Source organism: Equus przewalskii, chromosome 1, assembly GCF_037783145.1.
Source record: "Equus przewalskii isolate Varuska chromosome 1, EquPr2, whole genome shotgun sequence".
In the NCBI taxonomy this organism is placed as follows: domain Eukaryota; kingdom Metazoa; phylum Chordata; class Mammalia; order Perissodactyla; family Equidae; genus Equus; species Equus przewalskii.
This window is the reverse complement of record NC_091831.1, coordinates 95,427,918-95,441,194: the sequence shown is the minus strand read 5'-3', so window position 1 is coordinate 95,441,194 and position 13,277 is coordinate 95,427,918. Positions and strand designations below refer to the sequence as shown.

The following is a 13,277-nucleotide window of genomic DNA, read 5'->3' as shown; positions in this document are numbered from 1 at the left end:
GAAGGGAGGAGGGTGGAAGGAGCAAGAGGGTAAGTAACTTATGTGAGTTCAAGAGGCTGAAGAGTGAAAGGTCCAAGCCTCACGCCTAAATTACTCTGATTCCAAAACCGATGTTCTTTTGAACCACCAAGTGGGAGATCTTATGCATTTCCAAGTTGAAGGAAGACACCGATAAAAATGTTTTAAGGCATATAAATTGATGGGTTGGATGGCAGATTTTGGAAAATGTGATAGAAATCTTAGAGTTCGATTTCTATAAAAACATCTATAAAAGCCAAAGAAGGATTTTCATTCAGAAATATCTAAATCTGCAGATGCAAGGAAGTAAGGCCTGAGCCATCATCAGCCCAGAGAGCGCTCATAAAAGGGACACCAGAAAACATTGCACATTCCTCCTCATAGGCAGCCTGGAGAAAGCAGTCAGTCGTGGGCTTTGCTTCCCCAGTCTTTCCTTTGCAGCTTTTCTCTGCATAATGCCTGGCCTGACTCCTGCAGAAATGACACTGATTATTTAATGCCCAGTCAGCTGGGCTCCCCATGGCAAGGCCTCTCTGATGAAGCCAAGTCTTTGCTACTGATCATGTAGGTCACAGATAATCTGTTCAACTGCTGCAGCATTTATTATCATAATTTTTAAAATTCATTAGCCACGATTGTTTGGAAATCTATTTCCCATTAATGTCTCTTTCTCTAAGATCACTGTCTCAGGCAGAAGAAGAGGAAGACAGAGAGAGACAGAAGGATGGCAGGAACATTGAGTGGAGATGAGAAGGAAGGAGGGAGAGAGAAAGCGACATATGTCAAGCCTGGTGACTTATTTGGGTCTTAGAATTAAGCCACACCAGAAATAAGTCTAAATCTGGATTTTGTGATTATTGAGACAATATATTGCCTTTTTGCTTAAGATAGGTTAGGTTTTCTGTCACTTGTAGCTGAAAGAATCTTGATATAATACTGAAAAAGTCAACTCTCAAGTCAGTCTCTATTTCTAGGATTAAAATGTCTATTTCTAGAAATGAGCCTAAGAAGAAAGAGCTAGAGAGATCCCAGAGGCCCAGATGGAAAACAATTTGCCCAGTTAAGGCGGAACTGCAATATGCCTTCTCTCACCCACTGAGTGTCCTTTCCTCCTTTCCCATCCTGCATGGCGGCACTTACATGCCAGGGCTCCACCAGCCATAAATCGTTGCAGGGACCCAGTTTGCAAACCTGCGACTCTGAGACAGACACCTGAACTGAAAACTTTCCTTACAGGGCTGCATTCACCCAGATATCAGGCTTCTTCAACCCAGTGCATTGTATGGAGGTCCCATTAGACATCTACCTTCCATTAAGGTTAGCCACAAGTACCAGGATGGGAGGAGGCAGCAAAAATCAGAGGAACTAGCTAATGCTCTGGAGAGGTAGGGACCAGCCCCGCAGACAGAGGCAAAAGAGACAGCGGAACTCATATCATCCCCAGACAGGAGGTCCTGTCACAATTCTTCCAGACATATGGATTTCTCATGAGTCATTTGTCCCAAAAGAGTTGTGGCAACAAATGGACTTGACCAACTTTGAAGAAAAAATCCAGAACAAACAATATAGAATCCTATCACAAAGAGTAGGGTAACTTTCCTAATGAGCAGTCCTGGATGGCACACCAGAACAACTCCCTTCCCCTCTCCGTCATCTTCCCTTTTGCTCCCACAGCCGCTTCACATGAAGACTTGAGCCCCACGCCATTCCAGGCCACTCTCATCCTGCTGTTCTGGGGACTTGCTCTGATCTGGGACATCTATTTTCAGATCATCAGAGAACAAAATGCTAAGGGAACGAGGAGTCTAAAGATTAATTACTTTTTAATGGGCAGAGTTCCTATCTCTGGATTAATCTCCAGGTGAGAATTCAAAGGAATGGCCTTGGGAACACACAACCGATTTCCCTGAACTTACAAGGACATGACCTACCACATAATTAAGAGGCATCTCCCACAGGAGATTGCATTAGGTTCTCCCCAAAAGGCCAGTCTTAACCATCTTGAATTGCGAGACTTGGGAGAGCAATGCAAAGTCTTAGTGTGTTTTAGAATACTCTTCAGCTCGTGGACAACTTCACTGCAACTTGATCCACCCACAACCTCAGGAATGGCTGAAAAACACTAACACAGAGATAGGGGTGAAAAACTCATCTTAAGCTCCCCTGTGTGCCTTGGGCACGCAAAGAGACATGCAAGTGTTCTCAGGTACCTTAGAAAAACTGGGTTCATCTGGTTGGGGAGATACACCCCTGGGCTCCCAGCATGCTGGTGTGAAGGGTGTGCCTGTGATCAGGTCTCTAAGCAGGTTCTTGGACTGGGGCACACTTGTGATCACATGCCCTCACAGACTTGTGTCAAAAGCCTGGGTACTGTCCTTCCAGCTGCAATTAAACTCTTCTTAAAAGTAAGACACGCCTTGTATGTGTGAGCGGCAGGGTGGGCCTTATGTAAGCAGTGAAAGAAGGAAAAGCCTTGTCAGCTTGAAATAGAACCAATCGCTTCTAATCTTTATCCTTATTCCCAAGGGGGACTCCACAGAGTACATGGATATAGAATGGAAAAGCCAACTAATGTTGAGATGGGTTACTATTTTAGAAGAAAAGTTAGTTTTCTTGCTTGTTTGTTTTCACCAGGGAGGGCTCAGCGGGATTAAGTCAGAGAAGCGTATCCTGGGGGAAGATGAATGATGCTTTGCTCCTTAGCCCTTGGGTATCAAAGTGATGGAGGGAAACCAGACAACAGGACATAAGCAGTAAAGAACCAGGACTTGATGGGGCAGCCAGAATCCAACAGATAGAAGACACAGTGAGGGGCATTTGAGTGCCTGGAGTATATTCCTAAGTGACACTGACATTATGATGGTGAAGAAAAGCTTTGGTAAATGACAGAGTAATAACTTCTCTCTATCCATATGACATATACTGTGAAACTAAAAGAGACATTGTCTTCATGTACATTGAAATCTCTAAATAAATATGTTCTAGAAATCCAAAGGAATAACAGCATTGCAGGTGGAAAGATGCCCCTTTAGCATAAAAGGAAAACTGGAGAGGCTATTGACATCCCCAAACAATTCTTCACTTTGCTATAGCAGCTCTCTCTGGTTCATGTAAATGGTGGTTTGCCTGCCACTACCTAAATTTTTTTCTGGGAAGTATATGAACATAGATTACAAATAAATACAAAGTCACAAGTGATATTGATGTTAAGTATAAGCATAATAAGATGTGGTCCCGAGACCTCCTGCTTCTTGCTCTTAGCAGTCCCAAGACTAGGTGAGGTCAGTCTGTGGAATCCATTCATAAAAGCCGACAGGAAACCAAAGAGTCTTTTCAAAGTCAACACTTCACTCAAACGCCTGTTGAAAAACCTGTGTCGAGTCTCAGACCTCTGCGTGCATTCCCCCCACCCCTAATATCTCTATGCAGACTCATGCACCACCCCTCCATCCAACTTGCATGAAACCCAGGAACACTGATACACTGAAATCAAGCTCCACTTCTGCCTAGGATGGATGCCACAACAGGAAGCCTTGCTCTCATGCTCCGCAAACTTTCCATGCCTATCCCCATTCCCAATGGAAATGACACATGGGGAAGCAGCAGAAGTTGCTGTACCTTCATGCACAGTCAGCAAAGACATTGACAACCACCCCAACACATCTACTGCTCCTGATCCAGCCATGCAAACCAGCTCATTCACAGGACCTTGGGGTAACCCAGTGAGTCCTACATGTCTTTTCTTTCTCCCACTTCCCGCGACTCGTATCTACGGATGTATGGTGAGACTAAAGGATACAGGCAGGATTTCAGACTTGGTTCGACTAGGGTTTAAATTCTGGCTCCACTATTTTCTAGTTCCATGTTTAAACATCAATGCTCTCATCCCTAACGTGGGATCATAATTTCTTCACGGGAACAGGATAGCTTAAATAAATTAACTTGCTCAAAGCCCCTAGCAAAGTGTAGGGGCTCTTCAAATGTAAGTTGTCATCCCCTACCACCACCAAATATGCCAGATAGAAGGAGAAAGGGCCTTAAGATATCCTGAATGGCCAAAGCAAATCAAAGAGTGAGGGGCTTTCTGCAAAGATGCTCCCCAAGTGGATGAATCCACAGGCTTCACTTTCTGATGCCCTCTCAGTGATGTCAGTGGGAGATGAAACCTAACTATCAAGCAGACAAGGTATGTTTCCAACACCATGGCCACCTGATTCTCCCTCCTCGATTTTTGTCATTCCAAAGTTTGTATTTCTTGCTTTGGATTCAGAATTTCCAGATCTGACTTGTTTCAGAAAGATATTAGCCAAGCCATGAAGCCCTCCTTGGCAAAATTAAATAAACTAAAATACATCATATTCTTTAACTGACTCAATCGCTTTGACCTCCTGTCTAAACCTGTACACACTCACACGTCACCACCACCACCAGTACCACCAAATCCTTCTTTTTCTCTATTTTTCTTCTAAGGATCTATTATTCTCAAACATACTGTATGTTGACTTTATGTTTACTTTCTATCTCCCTTATTAAGGGCAGAGATTTTTCTCTGTCTTATTCACAGTTGTATCCTAGCACCTAGAATAGTTCCTGATACATGGATAGAGTAACTGTAGGTCCCAATTTACAGGGGAAGATCTCAGTTTATACCTGTGCTATCTACTTAATCATTAATAGCTTCTCTTTAAATTCTCAGAGGTGTCCAAGTTTAGACAATCAAACATACACAGTTGATTAATGATAAATATTTGTTGAATTGAATTAACTAATATGACCAATTTGATACTTTAACTGAACCCATCAACTCCTGAAATCAAGAGTTTTACTCTAATATAACTGAAATGCATACAATGTTTTATAAGCATAAGAAGAGACTGATTAATCTCATATAATGGTCCTGCTTTCAAAATTCTCACAAGGCTAGCATGCATGTTCATCCTGATAAACCAGCTATACACAGCTGTGAGCATTGAAAAGTCCTAAACTTGAAGGCCATTATTAGTAACAGTGCCAAGAGGAGATAACCACAAAAATGGGATCCTGAGAGAACCTGAGAGGCTATGCTTAATTTACCTCCCTAACCAAATCAGGAGAGAAATGAATGAAATCGTAAAAGCACCCCTGTGCACATGCCCATGAGACTGTAGCATCAGGATAATGTCATGTATTAGAATCACTTCACAATGAGCTACAACACACCCAGTCAATGCTTGGAAACAGCATCTGACCTGCGGGAAAGCATCTTGAGATGGCAAACAGGACCTGTATCTTTTTATCTGGAGAGGCATTTTTAAGGCAGGGTAGGCAAATTTTGTAGTTTTATTTTCCCAAGTGGACCATTCCCAAAACAGAAGGAATAGCCCCTAGGGAAAAAGAATGGCAGGAAGTCATCCAATTCAGTCTGACGATCAAGGCAAGACAGGTGCAACTTTGACCAACTCTACTGTGTGTCCATTTCTAGGCCACAAATTCCCAGAGAAATTAAAATGAGGAGGGAAACCCTTCCCCAAATTCTTAGGTATCTGACTCAGTCATGGAGCTCTGTAATAATTGTACTGAAAATCAAATTTCTTAGACCAAGCTTCATCTGAGGTCAACAGGGAGATTTCTGGTTCTTCAGACCCTTTAGCCTGTGTGGCACTCTTAGTTCCTTAAAGGATCTCTTACGGAGTGTAGGCACCCAATGCGTATTCAAAACTCAAGGCCACACTTCCTAAAATGCAAGAAAGCAGCCAAACCATCGTCCATGCAGAGCCTCCAGCCTCCACCACGCACGCAGGCCTGGAAAGAATGCCTGGCAGCCATTTGAACTCCGGCGGCTCTCCCAGGTGTGCACCTAATCTTAGCAGATCATGGCCCTTCCACCCGTCACCATGCTTCCTCCCCATGAGACATCCCAAGCACATCAGTGGCTTTGGCAGGAAATTTCCATGGAAATTAAAGGATGCCCCCATGGTGGGAGGCAGGCGAAAAGAGGCAAGAAGCAGCCCCAGCCCATGGAAGTTCCTCTCCAAAGCCTGCAAGCTGTCAATGTGTGTGGACTGCCCTGCCCAGCCCTCTGGCCCCAGAGACGAAATCCAGACTCACTGTGGAAGCCGCCGGAGCTGCTAGCCTCTGCCGCTGCCACGACACGCTGACCGGGCCCTTCTGGCATGGCCCTTCCTGACAGTGAATGAGGGAGACAGCAGGGTAGGGGAAGAGAGAAGAAAGGGATGAAGGCAGAGGAAGGAAGCATGGAAGGATGAAAGAAGGGAGGTGAAGGGAAGTTGGTGTATCTTTAACAGAATGGCATGTCTCTCCTGGCCACAGCCTCCAAACACCTCTCCTTCACCACTAGGAAGGCAGGCTGACCATGCTGACCCATCTCCAAGGTCCTCACTCAGGAGTCCACCCAGAGATGCTACTCATGGCTCAGCAGACACACCATGACAACCCTCCTAGTACCCAGCACCCAGCTGTCTTCCTTTGTGAGCCACCAAGATCCAACTGGCTTCCCTCCAAGGGCTAAGTTCTACTCCCAACAGGATGAGCATCCCAGCAAACTACCACTCAAAAGGAAGTGCATTTTTTCTAGAATTTTCAACCACAGAGATCAAAGAAATACCACCTTCTCCAAAGCTTCTGAGGGGATATTTGTCCTTACTATCTTCAGCAGAAAAATCACTGCATTCACCACTACTTTACAGGCTTCCCTCACAGATCTCCTTCCTGCCTTTCCAACTTGCAAAGAAGTTAGACAGTCAGACGTAATCGGTGTGGAAACTTAGCCTTCCTCCTCCAAGGTGTCAACAGATTCAGTGTGTCTGTTCCCCGTTACCACTCAGGAAAAACCCGTTTTCCTTCAAAGCCCCCTTGAGAAGCTAGAGGAGGGGGTGTGTTAGGTTGCCTTAGAGAAGGGACTTGCAGTAACTTAGCAATGGCATTTCCCAAGCACCCACCATGTCAAGAGCTGTGTACAGAAGACAAGAGATGCAGCCCCTGCTCTCCGTCAAACCAGACAGAGAAGCACAGGAATGACCTGCAGAAGAAGCACACCAGTGAAGCAGAACGTCTATGTGTGTGAGCAATAATGTGATGCCGAGGAGGTCATCCAGCGACGACAAGGAAATGAGGTCTCTGGGTTTGGATGGCAGTAAGGAACAGACAGAGGGAAAGAACAAAGAAGGAGAAGAAAGAAAGAACAGATGGGAAGTTGAGAAGAGAAGCTGTTATAGGCTGACTTGTGTCCCCCAAGACTTCATTATGTTGCAGTCCTAACTTCTCGTACCTCAGAATGTGACTATACATAGACATAGGGTCTTTAAAGAGGTAATTAAGGTAAAATAAGGTCACATGGGTGGGTCCTAATCCAATAGGACTGATGTCCTTAAAAGAACAGGAAATTTGGATGCAGGTATGTACAGAGGGAAGCAGATAAGAAGAGACAGGGAGAAGACAGCCATCTACAAGGCAAGATGAGGGGCCTCAGAAGAAACCAACCCTGCCAAGACCGTGATCTCCGACTTCCAGCCTCCAGAACTGTGAGAAAATGACTTTCTGTTGTTTAAGCCTCCCGGTCTGTGGCACTTCATTATGGCAGACCAAGCAAATGTATACAGAAGGCCTCATGCAATGGTGGAAATGAGCGTGAGCCACCATACAATGGGGGGGCAGACTGGCTGGGGTGGGAGTGAGGGGGCTTCTCGTGGGAGGGGTCAGGAAGGAGACTGGCAGAGTGCTCCAGGGCCCTGTAGGCCAGGGTGAGAAATTTAAATTTTTGAGAAATAAGGATTCACTCGAGGCTCTTAAACAAGCGTGTGGAAGAAGGGCAAGTTTGGGGAAGATGGATGCCCAGTAGGATGCCCCTGAGACTGAAGGTACATACACTGATCCAAGGATTAGTCTGATCATGGTGTGGACTAGGGTAGTTCCTGCCAACCTGCAGAGAACAAGTGACACTGAGGCACTCTAAAGAGAGACCTAGCAGGATCTGGTGAGGCATTAGGAATAGGCGATGAAGAGACGGGTTCATAAATGACTCCCCTTTGGGGGACCACCCAGGAGACTGTTCACTGATGCCAACAGACTGCCTGTTTGAGAAGCAGGAGGAGGCCATGGTGAGTTTCATCTCCAACAAGCCAAGTTTTAATCGCCAGTACACTCTCCAGGGGACACTTACAGACTAAGCAATCAAAGAGAGAAGTAGAGGCTAAAAATGTAAATTCAAACAGCTTCTGCATGAAAGTGAAAAGGGGTTATAGCCATGTAAGCGTGTGAGGTTTCCAATGTTGATGTCTAAAATAGCAGCACCAGAACTTTAAATGAGAGGAGAGAGAGGTAAAGAACGGCTAAAAAGGGGGACAAATTGTGGAGGGAGGCATTAATTCTTAAGGCATCGAACAAGAATGTTAAGCAGTGGGGGAGTGGAGGGGTGGGAAAAAGAATGGGGCAGTTATTAATAATGTCATTCAATAGCTAGTTCACAAAAGGATTAGACTTTGTAGAGAAAAGGCATTTGAATTTGACCGCGAGGAGATAATTAGTGACCCCAAAAATGCAGAGTCGATAAAGCAGTAAGATCAGAAGCCCCAAATTTAAGACAGAAGATGAACACGACCCATTTCAGTAGTCAAGGGGACAAAGGGAACTTGGAAGGCGCAGAAAGGTCAAATGAAGATTTTTCTTTAATGTGGAAGAGATCATAGATTTTAGAGTGGAAAAGAGGCAAAAAGATTTCAAGGTATCAGAGTGAGGGAAACATAGTCACAAGGAGAGGTGGGCCAGAGATAGACAGGTGACAGATGGTGAGGGGTGAGGGAAGTGAGAAAGCAAACAGATGTGTGAATTTGTAAATAGGGGAGGGTGAATTTGGCCTAATATTTCATAGCAGCACAGAAATATATACTTGACGCAGTTCCTTGAACATGCATAATATGGTTCCTTAAATTACTATGTCACTTTGCACCTATCTAAGCATTTTGTTATAGAGTTGACTCTTAGGATCTGAGAACTCGAAAAAAGCAAAACTTTGAGGTCATCTACTGCGATTTCATGTCCAAACAACATGCCTCTATAACATCTCTACAATGTGGTTATCTGGATTTTCTGGAAAATCATTGGCAACAGAGAACCCACTATCTTAGAGGGTGGTCCATTCCATTTTCTAAACCAAAATGATGGAGGACAAACCCCCAGAGCATCTCTGAGTGTGATGAAACATGGTTTTGTGATTTCTGATTGTCCCAAACTTCAGTGCCCCAGAGCATCATCCCAGATCAGTCATTCACCAAGAGGTATACCTGTCTCCTTGTTTATTTCGCTTACTGGACATTTTGGGAATGCCTACCATATACCAGATGTGGTGTTAGGCACAAGGCATATGTGACTGGTGAAATAAAGCATGAATATGGCCCTTTCAGAAATCCCAAACTACTGTGAACAAATAAGCTGACAGATGTTCTTGAGAATACCTCTTCACAATAAACATGCAAAAAAAAATCTCTTCCTCGACACATTTAGGGGTACTAGGGAGGCATTCCCTGTCTCCGATCACCCCCTCCTCTGCTCCTGGGCTCCCTTCGTTACACTTCAGTTTCACTGAATCTGTGGTGCATTTTTGGGACTATGCTCACCTCAAATCACCCTGCTGTTGCTTGCTTTACTACCCCCTGGAGACCCCAAGCTCCCTGAATTAGGGTCTCCTTGCTTGCTATGGTGCCCAAGCCTGAGTCATCTCAACTGTTTGCCTCCTTTTCCTGGAACATCCTTGGCACAAAACCCTACCAGAAAAAAATCATGGAACTCGCTGATTGTAGCTTCACACTTCCAACTCTAAAGTATGAGGAGATTGTACTATACTGGTGCACCAATTAAAAATTTTATTCACTGGCTATCATTAAAAAGACAAGAGAGAACAAGTGTTAGTGAGGATGTGGAAAAAAGGGATCCATTGTACATTGTTGGTGGGGATGTAAATTGGTATAGCCACTATGGAAAACAGTATGGAGCTTCCTCAAAAAAATTAAGAACAGAACTAACATATGATCCAGCAATCCCACCTCTAAGTATATATCCGATGAAATGAAAACAGGATCTCAAAGAGATTTCTGCACCCCCATGTTAACTGCATAATTTTTCACAATAGTCAAGACATGAAAACAATCTGAGTTTCTGTCAACAGATGAATGGATGAAAAAGATGTGGACAGATATACAACGAAATATTATTCAGTCATGAGAAAAAAGAAAAGCCTACCATTTGTGACAACTTGGATGAAACTTGAGGGCATTATGCTGAGTGAAATAGACAGAGAAAGACAAATACTGTATGATCTCACTTATATGTGGAATCTAAAAAAGCCAAACTCATAGAAACAGAGAGTAGAGTGGTGGTTACCAGGGGCTGGGGGGTGAGAGAAATGGGGAGATATTGGTCAAAAGGTAAAACCTTCCAGTTATGAGATGAACAAGTCTGGGGATCTAATGTACAGCCTGATGATTACAGCTCACAATTTTGTATCATATACTTGAAAGTTGCTAAGAGAGTAGATCTTAAACGTTCTCACCACAAACAAGAAATTGTAAGATGGTGGTGTCAGCTAACACTATGGTGGTAATCATTTTGCAATATATACATGTATCAAATCAACATGTTGTACTTTTTTTTTAAAAAAGATTTTATTTCCTTTTTCTCCCCAAAGCCCCCCCATACATGGTTGTATATTCTTCGTTGTGGGTCCTTCTAGTTGTGGCATGTGGGACGCTGCCTCAGCATGGTTTGACGAGCAGTGCCATGTCCGCACCCAGGATTCAAACCAATGAAACACTGGGCCGCCTGCAGCAGAGCACGCGAACTTAACCACTCGGCCACGGGGCCAGCCCCTCAACATGTTGTACTTTTAAACTTATACAATGTTATATGTCAATTATATCTCAATAAAACTGGATACAAATTCTATTCACAAATGACCTCATATTCCTTAAAACCCTTGCTTGTCAACCAGAACACTGAACAGAACTCTGTCCTCATTTTTTATGCAATCTGAGGAATACCAACCAATCTCTCTGAGCCGCAGTTTACTTGCCTGTAAGTGGGAATAATAATACTGGCCCGGTTGACCTCAGAGTACTTTGATGATGGTCAGAGAGAAGCACTGGACCTGTGAGATGCGAGACCACTGTTCTTATCTTAACTCTACCGCTAACTAGGTGCATGAACTTGAGAAACACCTGTGCTCTTGCTGGGGTTCAGTGTCCTCATTTGTCAAATAAGGGGTTTGACAAGACAATCCCCAAGTTCATTTCTGGTTTTCACAAGTTTGCCAGTACAGCTTGCTTACCCGATTTCAACCAGGCATTTATCAAGGTGCTCACAGAATACTTATGAACAAAAGAGGTTAATGTGTCCAGGAGAAGAGTCCAGTTGGATGGAGACATAACCATAGAATGACTATACTCAAAGAATGCTGATAATTGGATCAACATCTGCTTGGGAGCAGGACTCTAGCAGCAAACCCAAGTCTGAACTATTCAACTTTCCAGAAAATAAAAAATACGCTTGAAGTCATTGCTGGTACACTGATAAAAGCTGCAGGTGGTGCAGAGTTGGAAGGGAGAGCTGTACCTAGACTACAAAAACCCTTGGCAGAGTGGAACAGGGAAGCAAATCTACCAAGAACAAGGGCATTTTTGCTATACATAAGGTTAAAAAAAATGCTTAAGTGAAGTGTGAGGGAAAGGCCAGTAGAAGATAATTTAGGACACTGGGATACTAATCCCATCTATGTGATCTTGGGCAAATAAACCTTAGTTAGCACCAGTAACGCAGGCCCACCTGGCAAACACCTACCTTTGTACACAATCCAACACATGTGCATTCAATACACTCACACCTCTGCACTATGAGAATCCCTCCACTTGTGAGAAGCTAAGGTTAGAGCATGAGTAAAAGGGTCCAGTAGAATCCCTGAATTGAGAGAATTGATTGGGATGTGATATACCAGGGCTGGAAACAATATGACACAGATGCCATCAATCCCCTTTCCTATATGCATGGCAGACATCACCAGTTGATCGCCACAAGCTTTTTCACTGGACTCTAGATGAAGCCACGAAGTTCTTCTCATCACTCCACTCTGGCAACTACTACCAGTCAATCAGAACTGGTACCTAAGATCTACTTGCCATCCCTGGGGCATATAATACTTGGTATCAAGGCAATTAGATTTACAAGCAACCGAAAGAATAATTTTTTAGGTATAAAAGCAATGCAGTGACATGGAAAGCATTAGGGACTCTAATAATAAAGCAATTCCTCCCAAGTATTTGGAAATGAAGAAAATGCAATTAGTCTCTTTAAGATCAGTATAAAATGGATGAAAACATGGATATATATCCAAGGTTGTCTGAAAAAACTTGAGTGGCTTCCAGGCCATCATGGCTCCATGGTACCTTGATAGAAGCAGACAAAGAAAGAATACGTCTTTCAGAAGGGGCACTGGCTGGTCATAGAGGCCTGAAAAAGGGATAGTCATGGAACTAGCTGGTGGCAATGTTCATCTCTCTCCTGGCTTTGGCCAAGGGAGAGAGGAGGATGTAAGCAAAAGACCTGCAGTATTTCTCAACCTCCTGGGAGGCCAAGGAATTCCCGTTCACTGTCTTTCTTAGCAGGATGCTTTTGACCATTTGCTTCGTCTGACTGCCCTGCTCTGATTTCTTCCCCTTTAAGGAATCTTCTCACTATGATCAGGCTTTCTACACAGGCTGGCTTACGGGGAGTGAACGCTTTGATCAGGTAGCCTTTGAATAATCTGGTCCCCTGTGTGCATTAACAAATTGTCCTTCTGGCGCTAACTGCAGTCTCATGGGTGATTTAATTATTGTGAGATGTTCTCTCAGGCCTCTTTATAGATAAGCAGATGTTGGGCCCTTTGGTGGGGAATCAGATCCAGCTGGCTTTCCCTTAGGTGACACCATTGCCTCTTCCAGATGTACCTAGCAGAGTCCCCACCTACTCACCATCGGTGTCTGGCAAGTGGGGACCTATGAGGATCCATTTAAAACTGCTTATGCCAGAGGGGCGTTATTCCTTACCCGTTATAGACATCTCACATAGGACTATAGATTTTTTAATTAAGCACTTTTATTGAGCACTTTTTATGTGAAAAGTCACTGTGATGAAAAGAGAGTGGGTTCCTTTGCCTTCAAGGGAATTTATGCCGCAGAGAGCTCCAAGACATGCATGTACCCAGATGACTCAAGGACATGAATGAATGAATGAAC

At 43.9% G+C, this 13,277-nt stretch overlaps 1 protein-coding gene across 4 annotated transcripts in view; it reads right to left on the bottom strand.

Moving 5' to 3' along the window:
* Positions 1-13,277, bottom strand: part of NTRK3 (neurotrophic receptor tyrosine kinase 3) — a 361,677-nt gene that overhangs the window by 24,107 nt on the left and 324,293 nt on the right. Inside the window, exon 16 of one of the 4 annotated variants that reach the window (XM_070618150.1) lies at positions 6,106-6,180. The exons of the other annotated variants lie outside the window; for them this stretch is intronic. Within the exon in view, the coding sequence (XP_070474251.1) occupies positions 6,106-6,180 (75 nt within the window). The remainder of the gene's footprint in view (positions 1-6,105; positions 6,181-13,277) is intronic. 4 annotated transcript variants of the gene reach the window in all.